General features: G+C 62.6%; 1 protein-coding gene across 6 annotated transcripts; it reads right to left on the bottom strand.

Annotated features, from left to right (window-relative positions):
- Positions 1-23,104, bottom strand: SH2B2 (SH2B adaptor protein 2). Of its 6 annotated transcripts, XM_073791971.1 has the most exons (10): positions 17,876-18,085; positions 16,352-17,318; positions 11,660-12,423; positions 8,386-8,487; positions 6,621-6,712; positions 5,243-5,334; positions 4,971-5,135; positions 3,636-3,844; positions 1,019-1,190; positions 1-518 (listed from the first exon to the last, which is right to left on the bottom strand). In XM_073791971.1, exons 3-10 carry the CDS (start codon positions 12,392-12,394, stop codon positions 175-177), a joined length of 1,911 nt encoding a protein of 636 aa, XP_073648072.1. In that variant the 5' UTR covers positions 12,395-12,423; positions 16,352-17,318; positions 17,876-18,085; the 3' UTR covers positions 1-174. The 6 variants fall into 6 exon arrangements, with proteins under 6 accessions (XP_073648072.1, XP_073648068.1, XP_033696181.1 ...); XM_073791967.1 differs by lacking the exons at positions 16,352-17,318; positions 17,876-18,085 and adding an exon at positions 22,830-23,104 and having other exon boundaries at positions 4,971-5,132; XM_033840290.2 differs by lacking the exons at positions 16,352-17,318; positions 17,876-18,085 and adding an exon at positions 22,830-23,103.
- Positions 23,105-23,731: the final 627 nt, after the last annotated feature.

Here is a 23,731-nt window from a genome sequence, read left to right as displayed (position 1 = left end):
GTCCCTAAAACAGGCTCTTTAATAACATTATGTCTTCACTGAAGAGCTTCGCTTTTCCCACCCAGCGCCGGGCGGGGGCCGGCAGGGTCCGTGGGACGGACGGCCACGTGGGCCATCGCCCCGCGGCCGGGCGGGTCCGGGTGGCCCCAGGGCCTTGGCGCCGCCCGCGCCGGCCTAGTAGAAGGAGTACTGGTTCTCGACGGCGCGCGTGCGGCCCCGGGCGCCCTCTCCCGGCCCGGTCTCTGGGGGCTCGTCGGCGCCCCCGCCCGCCGCCTCCAGCAGGCGCTCGGCGCTGTTGCTGCGGCTGCGCGCGCTCAGCGGGCCCTCGACCGGGCGCGAGGCGCCGGGCACAGACGCTGCCGAGGACGACGAGGCGGATGAGGACGAGGCGCCGCCGGCCTCCGAGGGCGAGGCGGGCGGGCAGGCGGCCGCGGCGAGGCTGGAGAAGTAGTGCTGGCCGGCCGGCTCGCTCCAGCAGGTGGGGGGCGCGGGCGCGGCGCTGGGCGAGGGCCCCGGGTCTGCAACGGGAGACCGCGGGCCGTCAGCGCCAAGCCTGGGCCCTGGCCACTCCCCGACCCCCAGTCCCGGCGTGCAGACAGGGGCCAGAGCCCCGGAGGAACGGGATGGCCTGGCATCACACAGGGAGCCGGGAACCCGAATTCAGCGCGCCGGGTTCCAGCCCACCTCCCCGATAACTAAAGTCATGGGTATAGGCGACACCCGCGTGCCAGGCACCCTCACTCACCCCTCCAAGGCTTCCTTCCTTCAACAGCTCAGCGCTGAGCCCCACCTGTGCAGGGATCTAAGGGACTCCACCCCCTTCCACCTGCCGGGAATTACTCAGGACACGGCTCCCTCAGGGCTGCCACTCTCCCGCCAGTCCTGATGCCCGGGTTGCTTACAACTCGCCCAAGACCGGGTGCTCATCCCGCGGGTCTAGCAGGGTGGCAGCCTGAGGGTGACGCCCTCCCCCACTGCCCACCTGTCTGTTTGCACGGGCCAGGTAGGGGCGTCTTACCAGGTGGGGGGTCCTGGGCCCGCACATAGCTGCGAAGGGTGATGTCTGCAGAGCCCCCGGACTCCAGCGGGATGGGGTGGGTGTGGAAGTGGCGGAGCATGTCGAGCACAGACTGGAACCACAGGTGCTGCACGTGGCACTGCCCGTGGCCGTTCAAGGACAGGCGCAGGTGCTGTGGGCACAGATGGGTGTGGTCAGTGTGGGGTGCGGGGGTCTCGGACTGGCCCCACGCTTGGCAAGTGCCTTGGAAGGTCACGGGGAGGACCAGGTCTCACAGAGGCCACAGGGGTGGTGTCAGAGTGGGGGCGCCTGACACGAGCCCATCTTAGGGGGGGTCATGCCTATGGCGGGGATGGGGAATGAGGGCCACAGAGCCAGGCTGGGACTGGAGGGAGCATGCATCTGTCCCTATGCTGGGAGCACCCACATCAGGCCCCTCGCACACCCCCTCCATCCCTAGTCTCCAAAAGCCCTAGAAGGTAGAGATTACAGCCTCCATATTAGAGATGGGGAAACCCAGGCCCAGGGAGGGGGAGACTCGCCCGCAGCCGCAGAGCACAGAGCTAGGAAGAGAACTCGTGTTTGGGTGACCCTCCCACCCCAGCAGCTAGGGGTCTGCCCACTGTCCCCGTACAGGCAAAGCCCAGCAGGCTGCAGACAACCCCCAGGGTGGCTGGGGACGAATGGCTGCAGACGCTGCTCAACTGTGCTGCAGCAGGAGAGCGTGCAGCACGGAGGAACAGTGCCCACGTGGGCCAGGCGCCTCAGGGAGAGAGGAGCCACAGGCCTGCGGTCTCTAGTGGTGAGCCACAGGTCTCTGGCTTCAGCCCTTTTTTGCTCCATGTGTATCTCACAAGGGGAAGAGTAGCCGTCTCTGGGGTGTGTGTGGCAACAGGGGTGATGATAGGAGGGTGCATGCGATGGGGGAGCTGGCCTCCTAGTACAGGAGAGAGAAACCCTGGGGAGGAGGGGAGTGTTCCCACGAGTGAGTTCTGCCACTCGGCAGGGCCAGAAGTTGCCAGAACAGTGTGGGCAAACCCGGGGAGCACTCATGGCAGCCCAGGGCAGGGGCTCAGCCCAAACCAGCATAGTGGGGTCACACCACAGCCTCAAGTCGGGGTGGGGCCTTTGGGGACAGAGACCCAGGGCAGAGCTGGGCCCCAGGGAGCGTGTGCCTCTCAGTCTTTGGAAAAACATTCCAGACATTTCTTATCTGAAGGTGAAAAGTGAGGCCTGGGAAGGCAGAGGTCTTCCTTCCCCGGAGGTGTAGGAGTAGGAAGCGGCTCTATCCCACCACTAACTTCTCCAGCTCTGGACTCTGGACAGACACCGTGCTCTGAGAGGCACCAGCTGTGGTGAGTACAAAGCTCAGGGCTGCGTTTTGCCCTGGAAAGAGTGGAGCCTCCGGCTCTGTCTCCCCTCCAAACATCCTGACCCCACCCGCCTGCCCCATGCCCCACGGTGGGCTGGGCACCATCCGAGCCTCTGGCTTGGGCAGGCATCAGACCCGGGCCCTCCGAGGAGGCTGCCCTGGGGCCGTGCTGGCTGAGAAGTGAAGTAAACTCCGGGTCAGGCTGCCGGGGACAGCGTAAAGCGCGCCTGGTTGTCAGAGGAGCTGGTGAGAGCAGCCGCTTTCCAAGGAGGAGTCCCTAGGGAAGCGCTGCCCATGGGGCCAGCCGGGGGCTGGGACACTGGCTACCAGTGCAGGCCTGGAGCAGGAGTCCTAGGGTGCCCCCTCCTCCAGCAAGGACTGACGGCAACTGTGTCCTGGGCGGAGCCAGGGCTGGGTCTGTTTCCTTAGCGGAAACTCGGGATGGGGGAGGGGAGTTCGAGGTTCCTGCCCACTCTGTCACACTGAAACCCCCCACGGTCACTGGACTTTCTGTTCCTTTGTGCCTTAGGTCTTTATTAGCACGCAGTGCCCTTCCTTGAGAGCCCGCCTTCTGGGTTCACAGCCGCGCCTTTGCCCTGCCCTGTCTGGACCACCCTTCCACTTGTCTTCACCTCAAGGATTCTCTGTCCATTGCACGTCTCAGGTCAAGGTCCTCTCCTACTCTGGCTGGTGGGGTCAGGAGCCTCCTCTGGCGCCCCCTGCTCTGTGGCCCTCCTGCCGGGCCCAGCTCCTCCTCTTCTGCCTGGTTCTCTAGGGCCCACTGTATGTGGTTCCCTTCCACAACCCCGGGCCTGGTCTGAGCACAGGCCTGGCCCGCAGCTGGGGACCACGAGGGGCTGGTGAGCTGTGCTGAGCAGGGGACAAGAGGGGCTCTTGCGTGCTTGGAGCACTGGTGGACCCCAGCCTTGTACGGAGGTGGCTCTCGGTGGAGACCCTCAGAAGCCCTAGTGCTACGTGATCCCCAATGCACAGGGTCAAAGTCAAACCCTCAGAAGGGCCCAGCCTCCTGGGGGCTCGGCCACCAGCAGAGAGGTGCAAGAGGGAGGCGAGTGATTCGGAGCATGGCCGGGGTAGGCCTGGCCTGTGGGAAGCCATGCCACCCCTACACCCGTGGAGCCTCCTCCTGGGCGCAGGTGCAGCCTCAGGACCAGGGCCACCTCAGCCCGCCTCCCCCTGGGCTGGATACTTCCCCGCTGTGCCCCCCACCCGCCTTCCCTGACTTACCTTGGCCTTGCCCTGGAAGTTGAAGGTCAGCACGTACTCGCCAGGCCGAGTCTCACTCTGGCGGATCACGAAGAGGCCGTGGCTCCGGGGCCCGCCTGCCAGAACCAGCTGAGCTGCCTTGACCCGTGACAGTGTCCCGTGGAACCAGGGGTAGTCAGAGAGCTCCAGCTCGGGCTCAGCCTCGGGCTCCGGCTCTGCTCCGTCCTCCACTGCAGAGGGATGACAGTGTGAGAGGCGTGGGGGAGAGAGGGGGCACGTAAACGAGAAAAGGGATGCATCATCTTGTTGGGTTTTTGCATGTAAGATGCTGCTGAGTAATTTAGAACGAGGCAGGGAGCTGACCCACCCACTAAACATATGAGGTAAACTGAGGCACGGAGAGGAGAAAATGATAGAATAAGAGAATGTAGATTTAAGCTACAGACTGGTTTAGCAAATAGTTTAATGATAAGAATGTATCACATGATGGAATGGGTGCCTTTTGTCTCAAGGAAAGACCATTAATAGCAATTGGTGGGATTTCCCTGGTGGCGCAGTGGTTAAGAATCCGCCTGCCAATGCAGGAGACACAGGTTCGAGCCCTGGTCCGGGAATATCCCATGTGCCGCGGAGCAACTAAGCCCGTGCGCCACAACTACCGAGCCTGCGCTCTAGAGCCCGCGAACCACAACTACTGAGCCCACGTGCCACAACTACGGAAGCCCACGCATCTAGAGCCCATGCTCTGCAACAAGAGAAGCCACTGCAACGAAGAGTAGCCCCCGCTTGCTGCAACTAAAGAAAGCCTGCACGCAGCAACAAAGACCCAACACAGGCAAAAATAAATAAATTAATAAAAAAAAAAAACAACTGGCAAATGGTTTCTGTTCTCACATAACACACATTAAATGTTCTTGCACCTCCTGAACCAGTAACAAAACTCCTCAGTACCCCAGCTGTGTCTGCTTGTATGTATAACATCAGAACATGCTTATTTCATAGTCATCGTCCGGTTTTCTCTGGTTTGGTGGGATCACTTAGTTTCCTGGGGTCACTCTCTAAGTCGGCAACAAACCTGGGAACAGATCAAGTGTCTGTGTCCCCAAGCCCTCGTTACAACCCTTTGCACCCCTTTCTGTGAGCGTTTTCTACTGAAACCAGGGCCCGTGGGAGGGGTCACATTCCCGGACTAGCCTGCAAAAGCCAGAACAACCGAGTAGCTGTGCAAAGGACCCAGTGGGATGAAATGTCACTGCTTCTGAGGCTCAGGAAGGGCTTGGGAGAGGCCTGGGGGTGCCTGTGGCCTCGGGCGGGGGCGCAGGGAGGGGCAGCAGGAAGAGTGCAGCCCCACCGCACCTGTGTTATTGCTGTCACTGCCGCTGCCACCTGGGGACTCCAGGGTCTCCAGGAAGGTCTCCAGTGGGACATGGACCAGGGACTCCCCGACGGCATCTCGAGCTCGGCTGTGTGGGGCTGTCACCACGGCTGCCGTTGTCTCTAGGGGCCGGGGCAGGTCCGCTGCTGGAGAAATGGCAGGTGAGAAGCACGTCTGTCTGTCTGACCATCTTTGAGCGACCGTCCCCTCCGACCCTGCCTCCACTACTCCAGCCAGCTCTGTCCCCACCTACCATCCGTCAGGAGCTCACAGCTGCAAGAGGCCACACGGCTGGCCAGACAGCTTCCCCGGGCACAGGGGAGATCGGCATCTTCCTCGCTGTCCCTGCGAAGGCAAGAAAGCGCAACCACGTCCTGCCATGGGACTCGGACCACAGGCTCATGGAGCCGGGAGTGGCAGACAGTCCCGCGGCCAGCATCAGCCCTGTCCCTCTGCCACACCCTCAGCTTGCTCTGTGGCCGCCATGTGAGTGACTGGGCCATATGGAGATGTCTCCTGGTGGGTGCAGCTCTCCTGGAGGTCACATGACCCCTGCCCCCTAACCCTCGACAGGCTGCCCTCCTCCTAGGATCCCACGGAGGCCCTCATACAGGGGCAGGGCGTGGTGGGGGGCGGGGCCGGGGCCAGCTCCCTTCCCTGCCCTGGGCCTTTGTCTCCCCATCTGTGCCACAAAGTGATTTTCACCTTCACGGGGGCTGCGAAGCCGATGGCTGGGAGGGCGGCAGGGGAGGGATAACGGCCACTTTGGGGATGGGGGTGGCGGGGTGGGGGGGGGGCCCTGGGAGGCGCTCAGGACTTTAATTGTGCTTCCTTAAATGAAGCTCTTAATCAGGAGGCAGCAGCCCCTCCCCCGGGGCCTGGCTCACCCCAGTAGCCGGAGCTCCTGCCAAGTGCTCAGCCTGCTGGCCTGCCTGCCCCTCCTCCTCCCGGCCTCGGGCCTCTCCCGCGCGGCGCCGCCAGCCTCCCTGCTGTTCCTCCCGCACACGGCTGACCACAGCTGCCCTTATTACCAGCCATGGCTCCCCACTGCCCCGACCTACCAGCTTCCGGCGCCCTCACGGAAGTCTCCTCCTCACGGGCTCTAATTCCAGTCACCCGAGGGCCTGACATTCCCTGCGAGTCCCAGGTCCTCGCACACCTCCACAGCCTTTGCTGGGCTGTTCTCTCTTTTCTTCCTCCCTGCCGCCCCCAGCCCCCTCTGCCAGGCTCAGGCCCGCCCTTTGTTTAAGCCGCAGAGAAGGGGGGCACCTCTACCACTACAGCTTCTCGGAGCCCCAGGACTGGGTTAGGGGCCTCCCGGTTGGTCCCCCACCCCTGGCACTTTGGGCTCACCCCATCACTACCCCTGTCCTAGTGGTTTCAGCCTCCCCTGGAGTGAGAACAAGACTTGATTTAACTTCCCTCCAGGTCCCCAGACCCTGAACCTACAGGGCCTGCTGGGAATGGGAGTGTGGGCGTTCTGGCCAGCACCCACCTGAATTGGACTGCAATGGGAAAAGCCCATGTGTCAAGCTCAGCTCCTGCCCTCCCTGTGGAGGCTGGACCAAGGGCACAGCCGAGCTAGGCGTCCCCACCCCGTCTTCCCATCCTAGGAGCACTTGGGCACTCACCCAGGGTCCACACAGCCCTGGATGTCAGCTACCCACGAGTGCTTCTGCAGGGAGTCGATGGTCTCCAGGATGTACTCTGCTCCGTTCTCCACCTGGGGAGGGGGTGGCGAGAGTCCAGATCACAGTCAGCACCCTCGGCAGGAGGCTCCGGAGCCCGGGACAAATGGCTCATCCCACCCCTCCCCCCTGGGGGCTCACTGGTGAGGGCAGCAGGAAAGACAATGGGGGCCCTGGGTGGAGCCCACACTCTCAGCAGCCCCTTCCTCCTGGGCCCCCCACTGGGGATCATGGAGATGATGTCCAGCCCTGCTGAGCTCAGGTCCTCAGGCCCTGGAGATGCAGCCCTGGAGGAGCCCATGCTGGCTGGGTAAGGGATGGGGAGGTGGGGTGGAAGGGCATCACAACCCTCAAGTCTGTGAGGGGCCGGCTGGCCCAGCAGCGAGTTGAGGGCCCACACGCCTTTGCGCCTGGAACTCCACCTCTGTGGCCACACCCCTGGGATAAGAAGCCTCCAGAAGGGAAACAAGGAGGAGAAAGCCGGGCCCAGAGTGTGATCCTGCACATACATTGTCTGATGAACTCTTCCCAACAGCCCCGTGAGGGGGGTGATGCTTTCCCCGTCGTACAGATGAGAAGACTGACGTTCAGAGGTTCAGGTAACTCGCTCAAAGTCACACTAGCGCTCGGTGGAGGTGTTGGGACCCGAACCCAGGTCTCTAAGGCCAAGGCCTGGGCTCTGAGCTTCTTGTCGCGTGTCTCAGTAAAGAGCAGTTGGACTCCCAGCATCTCAGAGCTGGGACGGTCCTCGGAACTTCCTTCATCCCCTCTCTGAATAGATGGGGAAACTGAGGCCCACAGCGGGCCGGCAGGTGAGCCCGTTGGCCTCAGGGCTCCTGAGCATAATCAGAGACACAGAGGCCACCCAGCTGTCGGGGGCGAGGCTCTGACCTGTCTCATCCAGCAGATGAGAGTGCCAGGCAGGGAGGGGCCGTGTCCTCAGTCCCCCGCCTGGGGTGGCTCAGGGTATGGGGTTGGCAAACGTTTGCTAAATGAATAAGAGAGTTCATGACTAAACAAACAGGGACAGTAAAAACATAAACCCAACCGGGAGCCTGGGGAGGAGGTGCGGGGGGCCTCCATGCAGCTTCGGGTGGGTAGAACCAGGCCTCCTTGGGGACTTGGCCTCACAAACACGCTCTAATCCTCCAAGGAGGCACAGGGCCACAGCCCTGGCAGCCCGGAGCCGTGTCCTCAGCAACCCAAGCAGGCCACCCCGGCGATGTGGAGCCTGGGAAAAAGAGGAGCTGCCCCCAGACTCACTGGGGTGCCCCCCTGCCCACCCTCAGGGCCTTTGTGCCCTCTGTGGGACCAGGCAGGTTCCCACACTCCAGTGCTGGCGACAGGAGCATTTGCATAACTGCTGCAGGCTGGCTACCAGTTCCTGTCTGTGGGGTGGGTGCTCGCTGACTCCAGTGGGGGAAGGGAGGGGAGGAAGTGAAACTCAGGACCTTCACCCAGGCGCAGGAGGAAATGGGAACGGGGCCGCACATGGTGGACTTGGACGACACCTGGGGCATTTGGCTTTGGAGCCCAGGCCAGGATTCACATCCTAGCCATGTGCTTGACATCTGCGTAGGATCCTGGGACCCCCAACCAGGGCTCCCTCCCCCTGCCCTGCTGCTGGTCCTTTACCCTCACCTCCCCCGACACTGCCCTCAAGCTCTGCCACCCATGAGGGATCTGTGGGGCCCGGGGTGGGGCTCACCTTGAGCACGAACGTGTTGTCCTTCTCCGGCATCTCCAGGGGCATGGTGGTGCGGACCTCAATGATGGCCGACAGAGGGATGCTGACTTTGGGCCTGGAGGCCTGGGAGGCCAGAGGAAAGGGCAGTGAGACAGCGGCCCCAGGGCCTCCTGAAGCCCTCTCCCCCGTCCCCACTCCCAGAGGTCAGAGCAGCCCTCAGCTTAGGATGTCAGGCAGCCCTGGCACAGAGGTGTCCCAATCCCCATTTCACAGATGGGTAAGTTGAGGGAGTTCCTGGGAAACAGAGGGACCTCCCCATATAGTCACACAGCAAGTCAGGGACAGAGCTGGGACTGACATAAGTCTCCCACCTCTGAGCCCTGAGGGGGTGAACTCTGCCCCAGCTGCCCTTCCGCCCAGCGCACCTACCGGATCTGTGGTTTTCACATTTTTCACCTTGACCCATAGTAAGAAATACATTTGACGTTGTGACCCAGTACACACACACAGGTAAAAATATCTCTGAAACATGTTTCACCAGACAATATTTACCCTGACTGTGTGATGGAGTGTGAGATTTTCTATTCTATTCTAGTTCATTTAAAAAAAAATGCTCATCTCCCCCTTCAGACTAGATTTTCCACAGCACAGGTCTGGAGCCTCAACTCAGAACAGGACTCCTGGAGCCGGGCAGGCCGTGTCTCTAGGTGGAGGCAAAGGGACCAGTGTGGGATTTAACCAAGGTGAGCTGGCAGGACTCCTGGGGACGGCCCTCTGCCCCAAAGCTCCTGGCCCTGGCCTGAAGGCCCCCCGGGGCTGCCTTGAGACTGAGATTCCTGGCAGGCCTTGGGCTTTGGGACAGGGGCTTTCTTAGGAGGAAAGGGAAGGGCCACACGTTGGATGGGCAGGCGGATGGGAATTCCTGGCAGCACTGGCTGCCATCCAGCAGAGCAGGGCTGCGCTTGGGGCGGTGACTGCGAGGCTCGGCTGACCATGGCAAGCCATCAAGCCAGCCGGCGGGGCAGGGGCCGCGGTCCTGGAGTGGGTGGAGCGGACAGGTCTGCGGTGAAGGCTGGTCTGGGAACTACCGCTGGGCTCCCGCTGGCCACAGGCGGTGATTCCTCTGCCTTGCACTTGAGGCCCGTCTGTCCTGGCCTAGCTGCCTCTCACCCGGCTCCAGCTCACTGTTACCACTTCCCTGGACGGAGCCATCAGGCTGTTTCACGACCCCAGACCTTGGCTCACTCAGCTTGAGTCTCCAGAAATGCCTGTCCTGGGGCCCTGCCACCTGGTGAGCACTCATGAAGCTTCTCCTCCTTGTGGCCCCCAGAGCATCCTGTGCTCACCCCACTGAGGTTTATTTTACCATCCAGTCCAGCAAATATCACTTGTCTGGTGGTTCCCTAATGGCAGGGGGCCAGCGTCATTGCTCCCTGGGCCCCAGGGCTGGCCGGCCTAGGGCTATGAGGGCACCTGGGGTCCAGGAGACTTTTCCTGCAGGGTGAGTGAGAGGGCAGGATGCTGGAAGCCTGACACACGGGGCTGTATGAAAGAGCAGGCTGGGGGTCCCCGAAACAGCCCCTAAGCCTGCAGACCCCAAGCCCCGGTCTGCTCCAAGGGTGCAGCTAGGCCTTCAGGGGCGAGAGGAGAAGAAATCTGGACTGCGGATGGGTGAACAGGACTCAAAGGCAGGGGGAGTGTCAGCAGGGGCTCCCCGTGGGGCTCATACACCCTGGAACCAAACATATTTGGGAAACCGGACCTGAGCCCTCACCAGGCATGCTTCCCACCTGGCTCACTCCTGAATTCACAAACATTTGCACGAAAAAACGAGGGTCTGAGGCCAGATCTGGGATAGGAACCCACCTGCCTTTCGCAGAGGTTGGGAAAGTGACCCCTCAGGAAGCCTGCCCTCTGCCCGCGGTGAATGGTGGGCTGCAGGGGGCACCGGCTGCTGTGTCCCCTCCCTCGAGGGCAGCAGACATGCTATTTACAGCTGAGCAGCTGTGGTTGCCACTCAGGGCCCAGAGGCATTGAAGCCCTGCCCTGTGGGTGACCCTGGGCAAGCCCCACCCCACTTCCCACCCCTCACTGGGCCTCGCTCTCCCTGTCTGACAAATGGTGGAGTTGGGCTTAGTGGCCCATGACTCTCTCAGGGACCTAAAGGTGGGGGCCTGGGCAGGCAAAAAGTTCTTGGTGAGTCTGGGCATCCTGGGACTTGGGGAGAAAGCTCTTCAGAGAGTCAGTGTGTCCCTGGGAGATCACCTCTCATGCGGCTCATGGGCACCCCGCCTTGGGGAGCCCACATCCTGCACCTCCAGGGGAGAAAGGCAAGGGGGAGCATCCAGCGTCCCGACAGACAGGGAGATGGAGAAGGAGGCGAGACGCAGGGTGGCTAAAGACAGCGGGGAAAGAATGGGCCCAGAGGTGGGTGAGGGCCCTGGGCGGACAACCCCGCACCCTTCCAAACCTCCCAGTGCACAAGGAGCTCCCAGCTCCACGCTCCTTTCATTCCCGAGACCACCAGGGTGATGGGTATAATTAGCTCAGCTCTGCCTCCTGCGAGCTGCGTGACTTTGGGCAGCCCACACCCCCTTCCTTCGTTCTCTTCTCTTCTTCTGTGACCTGGGGACCATGCTGCCCGCCTTGCCGGGGCAACTGGGAGGATGAGGGCTCTCAGAAAGCGGGCACTATTGTTAGAGTTATTCCCTCTTCCCAAACTAGGCAGATTTGCTCTGCTGGAGGAGACCCAAAGCTGCCCTCAGGGCTCTGACATTGAGCCCCCAAGAGAGGGGAGGGCACGGTGCACTCAGGTGAGCGGCCATGCTGGTAACAGCCAGGAGAAGCTTATGAAATCTGGGCCGGAAAGGGGCCACCTGGGCAGGGGCTGGGCTGCAGCGTGGCAGCTAAGCTGGGGGACAAGCAGATTTCCCCTGAGAAGGATGCAGACCCCCGGCAGGCCCTCTGTGAGTGTGCCAATGTCACTGCCTCCTTTCCTCTCTGGGGAGGCTCCAGCCACCCAGGGGCCCCAGGTGAGGAAGAGGAGTCCAGGCAGCCAGGCTCTCCAATACCTCCAAGAACAGTACCCAGAACCCCTTCTGTAGCCAGAGGGCCCTTCTGACACCTCACAAGCAGAAAAAGAGGGCCTGAGGGGTGACTCATCCCAGAGGCAGAGGGGGGCCCCTGGCATCCCAGGTTCCTGACCCTGAATACTCCATCCTGCCCATCAGATCAGGCAGTGCGGTCCCCGAAGCCAGCCCCTCCACGGTCCCCCCAGGTGGCGGTGGGCACTCACCTTGGGCGGCACGAAGAACTCTAGGCGGAAGCGCTCGCCTGCCACGGCCCTGCGCAGGAGCAGGCGACACTTCTGCCACTGGGCGGCGCCCCCGGGACCCGCGGCCGCGTCGTCGGCCACCATGAAGCGCAGCGCGCCCTCGCGCTGGATGTCCAGCAGTTCCACCTTGGCCGCTAGCGTCCGCGACAGCCGCAGGCGCCGCGTCCACTTGTCGCGCGGCTCGGCTGGGGGCTCGGCGGCCCGCGGGGCGGCGTCGGGCTCGGGCGAGGAGCGCCGGTGCCACATGTCGCGCACGCCGTCCACCACGCACAGGCTCATATTGCGCAACGAGAAGCCCTTGCGGACGCGGGCCTTGGCCGCCGCGTGCGCCGACACGTCCTCGGAGCTCCGCGAGTGGCCGTAGGGCGCGGCTTTGAGCGCCGGGGTCCCCGAGGGCTCGGGCTCCATGGCGTCTGGGGGCTCGGCCGCTCCCCGGGGCGCCGGCCCGGCCACCAGCACGCGGCGCACCTCCTCGCTGAACACGTCCAGGAAGTTGGCGGCGAAGTGGCGGGAGAAGGAGGCCCCGGCGTCGGGCGTGTCGTAGGCCGGGTTGTCCCGCAGGAAACGGCAGAACTTGTGCGCGAAATCCACGGCGGCCGCCTGCGCGTGCAGTTCACAGAACTGCCGCCAGTCCGGGACCGGAACCGGGACCGGGACCGGGGCGGCGGCGGCGGGGCCGGGGGCGGCACCATTCATGGCTCCTGTCCCATCGCAGCCCCCGGAGGCTGCAGGTGAGAGGAGCGAGTGAGTGAATTCCTGACCCATGTCCAGAGCGCCCACCAGCCCCACTCCCCCAGGGCTGTGTGCAAGCTTCAATGTGTGAGGACAACCAGGCAGGGGGGACACGTGTCTGCAAGAGGGGCACTCTCCTTCAAGCAGCAGTCTCAGGGAACCCCAAGGTCATTCCTGGCCTTGGCGAGGGAGGCTGGGATGACAGACGCCTTCAAGTGGGGTCCCCAATGAGCCTCCAAGTGACCTCGCTTCCCTGAGTACCCTCTTCTGAGGGTCCCCAAAGTTTGGTGGACAGAAAGAAGTCATGCGCAATCCTCTTGGCTCTGCCTTTGAAATATACCAGGAACCCCACCCCTCCGCTGCTCCCCGCCATCCGTGCTGCTGGCCTGGGACCCACACAACCCTTTCTCCTGCCTGCAGTATTTTAGCAGCCTCTTCATTGGTCCCCCGGAACCTGACCTCACCCCCTATAGCCTGTTCTCCACCCAGGAACCCAGTCATTTCTGAAACATAAGACAGATCAGGCCCTCCGCTGCTCAGAATCCTGCAATGGTTTCCCACCCCACTCAGAGTAGAAACCAAAGTCCTACCCATGGCCCCCAAGGCCTCACGTGATCTGCCTCCATTTGACTCTCTGAGCTTATCTCCCGCCACTCTTCTTGCCCACTCTGCTCTGGTCACACCTGAGTCCCACCCCAGGGCCTTTGCACTTGCGATTTTCTTTTGTATTTGCCTGGAATGTCCTTTCCCCACACCCCCTCACGTTTTTCAGGTTTCTGTTCAAATACCATCTTGTCCGATAGCTCTCCTTGCCCACCGCTCTATTTAGAATAAGAAATTCTCCACCCAGCGCTGGTGTCTCCGTGCCCTCTGCCTGCTTACTTTTCTCCACAGTGCTTGTCCCCATCTGACAGTCTGTTTATCCACTTGCTTGGTCTCGTTCCACGCCCCCCCAGACCGCCACCGCCCCCCCCCCAGCACCACACCCTCCCCGGAGAATACCAACTCCACAAGGCAGCGGTTTTGACAGCCTCATATGTGGCTGTGTCCCCAGTGCTGGGCACATGGCAGGCACTCAGTAAACGCTGAATGAATGAATGAACAAATGAATGTGCTCAGCACACCAGGCACGTCACAGCTGTCACTGCCCAAGCCGTCACATGGGGCCTGAGAACACACAGCTTGTTAGTGACACACCAGGGATTCTCACGCTGACTCTGAGACTGTGGGCGTCACCTCCCAGTGTGGATCCAGTATGACTAGTGTTTCATACTGGCATTGAAGGTGCCGCCTCTTCAGACTCCTTTCCCTCACCGTGGACTGGCTGCCTGCTCTCCTTATGTTCCCCCCTCCTGGCACCCTGTTCCCTCCAGAGCTCCCATCCAAACCGGACCTTCCTGAAGAGGCCCTGACCGGGGAATCCCACCTTTCTCCTCCTGTCCCCAGGTGCCCCCACGCTTCCTCACTCCGGATCGCCAAACTGCATGGTGTGTGTCTAGTCATCTGGGGGCCTTGCCTCCTCATGCCCCATCACTCCTGGGGGCACAGGCCCAGCCATTCTGTTTATGCATCTCCTCCCCAACAGGCCAGGGTGAAAATTACTGGTGGAGAAGTGGGGTGCTGCGGTCCTGCCCTGCCTTAGGGAGCCCCTGTCTGAGGGGGCCAGCCAGTGTTAGGGGAACTGAGACAGGGGGTCATGCCCTCGCCTGCCTTTGCAGGATCCCCACAATTCCAGCATGGCCCTTCCCTCACAGCTCCTGGCACCATCTCCTCTCTCCTCTGGGATCCAAACTCTGTAACTAATCACCAGGTGAAAAGAGCTGCCCCACTTCTGTGAGATCATCTGTGGGGCCTCTGGGCCATAGGGTACCGTGGGAGTTCCCTCTCACCTTGGGGCAACCTCGGCCATCGATCTGCAGTCGATAACCACAGGACAGCCCCAGGGAGGAAACAGGCCACTTAGCACTGAGGACAGTTTTCCTTCCAAACCAGCAGGTCTCCTCAGAGGCTCTCACCCGAGCACTGGCGGGAGAGTAGCAGGGAGTTCAGAGGGCTTCCTGGAGGAGGCGGGGCTTGCACTGGGCTTCATGCTGGCAAAGAGGATGAAGAGTGACTTCACTGCAGCCATGAGCAGTAACTCGGAGGCAGACTTTTCAGGACATGGGGGAGGGGCTGGGGGAGAACAGGGGCTGAGGCACCCATGAATATGGCTCATTCTGGGCCTCTCTCCTGCCCTGCGCTTCCTCCTCATCTAGCTAACTCCTACTCATCCTTCAAGAATGAATCCAGGGGCCACTTCCTCCAGGAAGCCTTCCCTGACCTCCCCTGCCTCCCCAGCCCAGGAGACAGGTGTTTCCTCTGAGCTCCCACAGTCCCTGCCTGGGCACCCCTCTAACGAGGCGCCCACTGCAGGGTGCCCCAGGTATCTGCTTCCATGTCTGTCTCCCACCTGGCACAGGCACTCCTTGGGGGCAGAAGGCAGGCCTGAGTCATATGCCCGGAATGGGGGTGGAGGCAGGAATGCACCTGCCACCATCACCAAGGCCTTGGCCTGACCTGTGGAGAGCGGGCGTTTCTGAGGGTGGGGCGAGGACGAGGCCCTGCAGCTGAGTTTGTGAAGCCCCGTCCCTGGGCTCCAAGCCCATCCATTTACCCAGCAGGGCAGTGCTCCCCACAGGGGCCATCTCTCTCCCTCCTGAGACCACCAGGAGGGTCAGACTAGGTGACAGGGCAGCCTGGGAAGGGTTAGCCCTGGAGCCAGCAGCGGAGTGTGCCCCACTTGCCCTAATTTTGCCCTCGATGGGGCAGGTGGGGACAGGGAGGAAGTCGGTCCCAGTGCCACATCCTCAAGCGTCAATCCCCGTCCCCCCACCCTTCCTGCTGGCTGAGAATGTTCCTGGCACGAAGGGGTAGAGCGGAGGGACAGGACCCGGGGCAGAGGCTTTCACTGGGTGAGGGGCAGGGGGAGGGTCCCATCTAGGCCGCACTGGAGGCAGGGGTGGAACTCGGAGAGGAATTTGCCAAGGGTAGGGGGCACATGCCCTAGGCAGGCACTGGCCTGGGATGCACAGAGGCTGGGGCTGCCTTGACCTCCCCCCTCCCCTGCCCTGACCTCTTGCTGACTGGCCAGGAGCCTATGGGCCCGATGCCCAGCACAGCAGCCCTCACTGTCCCCTGGGTCCAGCTGGGGCTACACAGAAGTGGCAGGGGCTGTACAGCCAGGGCTAGAAGTCACAAGCAGCCGGGCCAGCCCGGGAGCCCCAGCCCTAGTTACAGACCCAGGCCCAGGCATGGCTCTCTGTAAAGGGGGGGCCGCAAGCCAAGAGGAAGACGGCTCAGCCCCAGCAGGGCACGGGTGTGCTGCCCCCCTCATTTTTAAAGTGAGGAAACTGAGGGCCGTGGGCCAGAACTGGGGAGGAGACCGAGTGCAGGTACTCTGCTGACCTGGGCTCCAGGCCTGACCCCACTGCTCTCTGGGTGAAGGACGTTGACCTCAACTCCAGCCTCTGGGCCTCAGTTTCCTCACTTTAAAAATGAGGATGAGGGAATTCCCTGGCCGTCCAGTGGTTAGGAGTCCGCGCTTCCACTGCAGGGAGCACAGGTTCGATCCCTGGTCGGGGAACTAAGATCCCGCAAGCTGCGTGGCGTGGTGAAGAAAAAAAGAAAAATGAGGATGAAGGGCCGCCCCTTCCTGGAAGGACAGCACAGGAAGTGGTCTCTGCTGTGTTATAATCCATGTGTACCTGTGGGCAGGACTAGGGCTCTCCAAACCTTTGGGTGGAGCCAGGAGGTCTCCAGGGACCAGTCAGTGTGACACCCCATCAATCATTCTGCAGGTGACCACAGACCCAGATGTGGGAAAAGCAGAGCTTCAGGGGGAGGGGAACCCAGAGGTACCAGAAGCAGGGTGGACGAACTCACCGGGCTCCTACTGTCTGGCCTGTCCGGGAAGGCTTATGGATTGACTCCAGCAGGCCCTGGCTCTCCCTCCTCCAGTGGCTCCTTGGGAATTTCCGCCCGAGTCTCTGCCTGTGTCACTCCCCAGCCGGCTGGAACTTTCTTCCTCACTCCGCTGACTAGTCAAATTCTGCCCCACCTTTAGGCTATGTAAAACACTCTCCTCTTCCAGGAAGCCTTCCCCCTACACTGGCCCTTCCATCCTGAGCTCCCATGGCCCCTGTGGTCCTTGGCCCTCTCGCTTCCATGGGCCGGGTCCCAGCTCCCCCTCCTCTGGCCCCAGGGAGCCAGAAGAAACCTGCCGAGTCCGTGCAGGACAGCAATGGACTGGCCGGTGGGAGATGTGGGCTCTGTCTTGGGCTAGGCCCTATGTCTCCCGAGGCCTCGGCTTCCCATGGGGGGCTGGAGCAGTGGCCTCCAGCGGCCCCTGTCATGGCCCTTGGACACTGAAGACTGGGGCCCTACAGTCCCTCCAGGAGTGGGACCAGAGGCAGGCAGGAGGTTGCCTCTCACCTTCACGGGCTTCTTCTATGAGGACTCCGGTGGAGACAAAGGGAGCCCCACCCCCATTCCGCCTGGCCTGGGGATCAGGTGGTGGCCCCCCAGCGGCCCTGGGTGGGCAAACTACCCTCCCCAATCCATCACCCTGGGGTTCTTCCAGGCTCAGCTGGGCTGTCTGGCTTCTCCTCCTGGAGCAATGTTTTTTGTTCCCATCTTGCCAGGGCCAGAGGGTGATGGGATGGGGCTTCAGGGAGGCAGGGCAGGGGGTGGGATGGGGAGGGAAGCATAATCCAGTCCCTGCCTGTTGCCTTTCCAAGCCATGGACTCTCCTAACCCCTCTGCCAAGAACCAGACAGGAGAATCCCCCAACCCCCACCCGGTTAGACGCCTGGGAGAGGGGGCGGCTGGCCTTCCGGTGGTAAAAATAGCACTGACAATTGGAAAAGAGGAAAGAAAGCCAGCCATCAGCCCCCAGTGGCACGCAGTTCCGGACCCCATGGCCAGGTCATTCCTTAAAATATTAATGAGGCGGCCTAGCCACCCTGCTAATGGGCCGGTGACCAATCGATCCAGCGCACAGTGGGCAGCGGCCTGGAGGGGCGGGGAGGCACCGGCGTGGTCCAGGCCCACACCTGCGGGGGAGGGGGAGTGTTCCAGGGAGGCCCAGCTGGAGCTGGCCTCCCTACCACAGTCTCCTGCCCCCAGGGAGGGAAGGAGGCCCCCAGGGAGGGAAGGAGGCCCTGCAGAGCACACCAGCCGCCCGGCAACCTGAAAGGCTGCCCTCTGGGTGGGGGGCAAGGCCTGAGTGGCATCCTCCTCTGTGCTGTGTTCCGGGCTGGGCTGGACAGTGCTACCCGCCCTACCGCGAACCACTCCCGATGGGGAAACCAAGGCCTCTTCTTGGGGCCCCCCCAACACAAGGAGAGGAAAGAAGGCCTCCCTCGGCTGCCCCCTGCCCTCCAGGAAGCTGGCCCCTACCACGCTCACCGATGTCCTGTCCTCCAGGCTTCTCAGGACCACCGGCCCGGCCCAGCCCAGCCGACTGAGCACTTTACCACCAAGCCTCCTCCCAGCTGCCGTCCTGGCCTCCGTGGGACCGTAACCCCCGGTCGCCCCTCTGCACCCCGCCCCCTGCAGCACACAGACAACCTTCTGGCCCGCGACGGAGGCAGAGTACCCAGGGCTCAGTCTGTTTCACTGTTGGCGCCTGGGCGTTGGTTCTTAAGTCTACTCCCTCCCCCCTCCCCGCCCCCCAGAAAGTGTCCTCACAGGGCAGGCCCTGAACCAAGGCCTCCTGCAAGAAGGACGTGCGGCTGGAATTCCCTGACCTTCCCCACCCAGAATATCTGTGCTCGACCCATGACCCTGGCAGGAGGCAGGAGTGGGCGTGATTTCTGGTCTTAATACTCTTGAACTGGCTGGGTCTTTGCTGCAGAGTGGGTCTGGGGAGGAGCTGATTAGCGACAGGGACAGGTGTGGATTAAGAACCCTTGGGACTCTGCCCCTGTCTGTGGGGGTCGGGGTGGGGGGAGGGAGGGGTGGCGCGGGACTCAGCTGGCCCTGGCTTTTCTGAGTATCAGTTTCCGCAGCTGTAAAGTGGGACCATCCTGCTCGCCCACTTAGGCCTGCCTGCTTCATGGTCCAAGGCCTGTGCTGAGGAGCGTCGCTGGGAGGCGGCTGCTAAAAGCTGGCGGAGCAGCTCTGTGCCCTCACGCCTTCCACGCGACTGCCAGCCTTTGCCACCGTGGGAGTGGGGAAGCCCTTCTGCTGAGCCCCTGAGCTTTCACTGATGCCCCCGAGCCTGACAAGCCCCTCTGGCTCTGGGACCTGCAGACCCCTGGTCCGAGGGGGCCCCACAGCTGCTTCCATCACGGGGGCCCCGTGGCCGGGGCGTCTCCCCTCCTCCACATCTGACCATCTGACACATGGGACAGTGGAGTGGTTAAAAGCCTGAGATCTGGAGCCAGACCGGCTGGCTTTGCATCCCAGCTCCCCTGCTTCCTAGCCGTGTGACTCAGCCTCCTGGGGCCTCAGTTTCCTCATCTGTTAAAACAGAGGGTAAAAGAGCAATGACCTCAAAGGCTGTCATGAGGATTAAACAAGTGATTTGTTTAAGAATCAAAGCTCCTCTGCTTCTATTTCCTAAGTGTCTTGTATTCATTCCCTCTTTTCCTCCCACTCCTCTGGGCGGAGGACTCCTCCCAAACCTCCTTGTTTCTCACGATCCCCCCCAACCCCTGACAAATCCAGGCTCCACAGTGTGGCCAAGGTCATCTTTCTAGGACTCACATCCAATTGGGCTATGCCCCTGTTTAAAGCCCTTCTCCCCTCACATCTTCCCTGCCAGGAAGTGAGGATTCTCCCGTCATACAGATGAGGAAATGAGGTTCTGGCGAGGGAGGTGACGAGCCCATCATTCACTGGATTCGTACTGAACTCCCACCATGGGCCGAGAGCCATGCTGGCGGGTCCAGGGCCACAGACTGGTGAGGGGGGGAGTGTGAAGCCAAGTTCACATCTGTCCCTTTCTGTAGCACATGCTACTCCCAGCAGGGCTTTGTCACTGGGGAGCCCTCACTCTTGAGGGCACAGTAGGGGGACCCAGGCCCTGCCTGGGGAAAGGAGATGGCCATCCTCAGAGGAGAGGGCTCTCTGACAGGCTGGAGGGCAGGGGAATCCAGGGCTGGGCCCTGCAGGAAGTCGACATCAGATGAGCAGGGAGCGGGGGCCCCAGGACGATAAGCTGTGCCGGGGCCTGGGGGCTCAGGAGGGAAGCCTATCCTCCTTCAGGAGCACCTGGTGCTGGACAGCTCCTGGACAGGCTCTGTAGGTGGAGAGCAGGCTGGGATGGCTCTAGCTGCACTGGCCCTGCCATCCTGGCACTGCAGAGCGACGCACCAACCCCTCTCCATCCTTGGCCTGAGCCTCGCGGTCTCTCCCTCTCTGCCGGTGTCATGGATCTCACCTAGGCCCTGATTCGTAACCCTCCCAGACCTCCCTGGGCCAAGGCCCAGCCCCGCAAATCTGCCGGACACCCCGTCAACCCCTTAGCCCACCAGTCTGCCTTCCGGCTTTTTTCACGATACACATACCAGCGACTCCTAACTGAGGCCTCCAGTGCCTCCCCTCGGTTCTGAGTACCCCAGCGACTCCTAACTGAGGCCTCCAGTGCCTCCCCTCGGTTCTGAGTACCCCAGAACTCGGTACTGCAGATGCTTATAAAGCTTCCCCAGGCCTTTTCCCAGACAACTGAACTCCCAGCCTGGCTGAGCTCCGCCACCTCAAACTCCCCACATCCAAGTTTTAATACATCCTCTTCCTCCAACCCCTGCTTGTCCACTGCTCGGAGTCTCAACGTGCAGCCCGGCACTGCCCCACCTGCTTCTCTGCCCCAGTAGCTGGCAGGCCCCTGAGCCCAAGGGGGCCCCGGGAACGCCCCCCTTTGTCCTGTCCCGGCCTCCACTCTGCCCCCCCCCGCCCCTCGTCCCTCTACAACACCACATGGCTTGTGGCCTGTCTTCTCTACCAAACCGTGAGTCCCCAGCTGGGTGTTATACCCGCCCCCAGGTGGGCCCTAGACACAGAGGGTCGGAAGTATCTGGAGAATGGAGCCCAAACCCTGCTTCACCCAGAGGAGCCAAAAGATGCCGTACTCCCACACACTGCTCTGCCCAAACAGGTGTGGGCCGTGACCTCCTCTAGATGTTGAAGAGTCAGCCCTGCTCTCCCCTGGGACAGAGCACAGCCATAAAAACAGACGCACCTGGGCTTCCCTGGTGGCGCAGTGGTTGAGCGTCCGCCTGCCGATGCAGGGCACGCGGGTTCGTGCCCCGGTCCGGGAAGATCCCACATGCCGCGGAGCGGCTGGGCCCGTGGGCCATGGCTGCTGAGCCTGCGCGTCCGGAGCCTGTGCTCCGCAGCGGGAGAGGCCACAACAGTGAGAGGCCCGCGTACCGCAAAACAAAACAAAACAAAAAAAACCCAAAAAACAGACCCACACAGGTGAGTGGGGAAGAGAAACCTCCCCAGTTTCCAAAGCTGCCGCCGCCCCTCCAGCCCCACGTGGACAGTGAAAGAGCAGGAAGCGAGGCAGGCTCTAAGACTGGACCCGAATGGCATGGGGACAGCTGCCAGGAGGCCCAGTATACCTAAACTCCCAAGTCCCTACAACCCCGAATAGACAAGCAGTGCAGGAGGTAGAAACCAGATTCTTGTCAGAAAGAAGCGGTTTGGAAGCCTGGCTTGTTGGTTGAGTGACTTTGGGCAAGTCATTTCACTTCCTTGAATCTGTTTCCTTCTCTGCAAAATGGGGATAATAATAGAACCAAACCCCCAGGGTTGTTGTGAAGATTACATGAGAAACGCCACAGAGGCCCTTAGCCTGGCACGAGTCAGCTCGAAACCAAATGCTCAGCCCTGGGGGTCCAGGCTCCACCTGAGTGGGGGTCCCACCTCCTAGGGAAGCTCACCCTTGGGTATGTGCGGGGGGTTCTCCCTGGGAGACCCACAAAGTAGGGAGGAGGGGTCTAGAAATTTTAGACAGAGTTTTCACAGTAAGGGTAAGAAAAAAAGCATATGCATTAACTCGATTCCTCAGAACCATTCAATTATCCCGCATCAGGATCTCCTGCCCATCATCACTGACGCCCTCTAGAGGGGGAGAGGAGGCAGTCTGTGGGAAACTGTCTCTGAGAACCCCATAAACGCCCTGAACCTTGCCACTGCCCCCACGGCCAGACCTCCTCCAAAGTTCTTAGAGCTGAAGGGTTCTAGGTCACTCCCAGCCGACGGCCTCCTGGATGGGGCAGGGAGGCCAGGATGGAAGAGGTTTGTTCAAAGTGGGGGGCAGGGTTGGGGGGTGGTTCAGTTCACACCCCCAACAGAGGCAGCCAAAGTGTCTTAGGGTAGGCATCCCCTGGCTCCTCCGTTCTCTTAGGGGTGCCCTTTCACCCATGCTCAGCGACCTGTGCTGGAGGGGGCAGCTCTTGCTGGTCAGCTAGGAGGTAGGCAGCACCATCCCCATTTCACAGGGTATTTAATGGAGGCTCAAAGGGCAGAGGTAGGGTTCAGTCCAGGTTTGACTCCCGGCCCTGAGGCTCTCCCCTGCACCTTGTCCACGGTCACTCCTGGGGCTGTCCAGTCAGCCCCGCGCGGCTCCTGAGGGGTCCCGGTCATTGCAGACTCCTCCCCCTGAAGACCTCACTTCGTGGGCTGCTGGGGTCCCTGCCTCTGCCCGGTCCCGGCCCGGTGGTTTGGCGCGGGGCCGGGCCCCGCGCTGCCCGCAGGTTCATCAATGGCCGAGGCCGAAGGGACTGAATGGAGGGCATGAACCCGCCCCTTCTTAAAGGCGCCGGCCTCTCCGGCACCCTCAGCGATCCTCCCCCCTACCGAGAGCTGCAGGAGAGTTCCCAGGGTGGGCGGGTCGAGAATGGAGACCGTGAGAAAGAAGGCCTGGGCCAAATGGAGGGCGTGCCGGCCCAGCGACGGTGGTCTGGGTAGGGTCCCTCCCGTGGCCGGCACCCTCCTTCCAGGTTGGCCCTCCCCCAGCCCCCGCAGCCTAGGGAAGAGACCCCAGCGCTCCAGCCCCCCCAGCCCCCAGCCAGAGACCCCTCCTCCAGGGGGCCCGCTGCGCTCGCCCCACCAAGGGCCCTGGGCCCTGGGAAGGGGCCTGGGCGCAGCTGCTCCGGAGGCGGCTCGGCCCCTCCCGCCACTCCCGCCCGGCCCGGGATGGGGGTCGGAGAGCCGATCCCCGCCGGGGGGCGCGTCTCCTCCGTCGCGCTCCCTCCCACCCGCGCACACAAAGACAACACGCGCGGACCGGGGCGCGTGCGGCCGCGCTCCCCAGAGCAGCAGTGCGCACACACACGCGCTCCCTCAGGGACGGATGGAGTCCGGGGTGATGGACGGGGGGACGAGGGAACTGAGGACAAGCAGGCCATACCTACAGGCGCGCAGCTGTGGCCGGGAGGGCCGGGGCGCCGGAGGAGCGCTGCCCGGACCGCGGCCGGCCTCCCGGGGCCCGGCGGCTCATGGCCAGCGGGGGGTTCGGGGTCCCTCCGGGAGGGAGCTGGCGTTGGCGGCGGCTCCTCCCTCCGTCGTCCACAACCTCGAAGGCTCGTGCGCTCCTCACTGGCCCAGCGCGGCCCCGGTTCGGCTCTCTCGGCGGCCGAGCCCGGCGCGCTCCGAGCCCAGCCCCGCGCAGCGCGCGCCCCGCCCGCTCCCCCTCCTACCCTCTGCCCGTGCGGCGCGCGCCTTCCCGGCCCCGCCCCCGCCTCGGGCTCGGCCCCCTCGCCCCTCGCAGGTCCCGCCCCCGCCGCGCCCCCCGCCCTCAGCACGAGCCTGTTCGGCGCCCGCCGCTGCTGCTCGCTGCCTCCGGGTGGCGGCGGTGGCGGCGGCTGGACTGCCGAGCCTTGGGGCCCAGAGGGGTTAGGAGCTGGCTTGCAGCCGCTGCATTTGGGGCGAGAGTCCGCGGCTGCCGGGTCTCGCGGAGCAGGCTCCAAGCCAGGCTCCGGAATCCCCGCCGTGCAGAGGCGTCCCCCGGAGCCGGGGGTGGTGGCCCCGGGAGCGTGGCGGGTGGAGGCCGGGTGGGTGGCCTGAGTAGTAGGGTAGTGGGGTGTATGGGGCGTGGGCGCCCGGCGGGGGCCCCGGACCCTCCGGCGTGGGGACAGTGGGCGTCTCGAGAAAGCCCAGATGTCGCAACGGGAGAAGTCAACGTCTGGTTCTCATAAATCCCAAGGGCGAGCACCACGCCCCCTCCCCCCAGCGCTCCGGTGCAGGAAATAGCCCCGGGGCTACAGGGCAGGGAAGACCCGAGCACAGGTCCCACCTCCCCACCTTCACAGT

This window comes from Tursiops truncatus, chromosome 15 (assembly GCF_011762595.2).
Source record: "Tursiops truncatus isolate mTurTru1 chromosome 15, mTurTru1.mat.Y, whole genome shotgun sequence".
Lineage (NCBI taxonomy): Eukaryota > Metazoa > Chordata > Mammalia > Artiodactyla > Delphinidae > Tursiops > Tursiops truncatus.
This window is presented reverse-complemented; position numbering and strand designations above follow the sequence as displayed.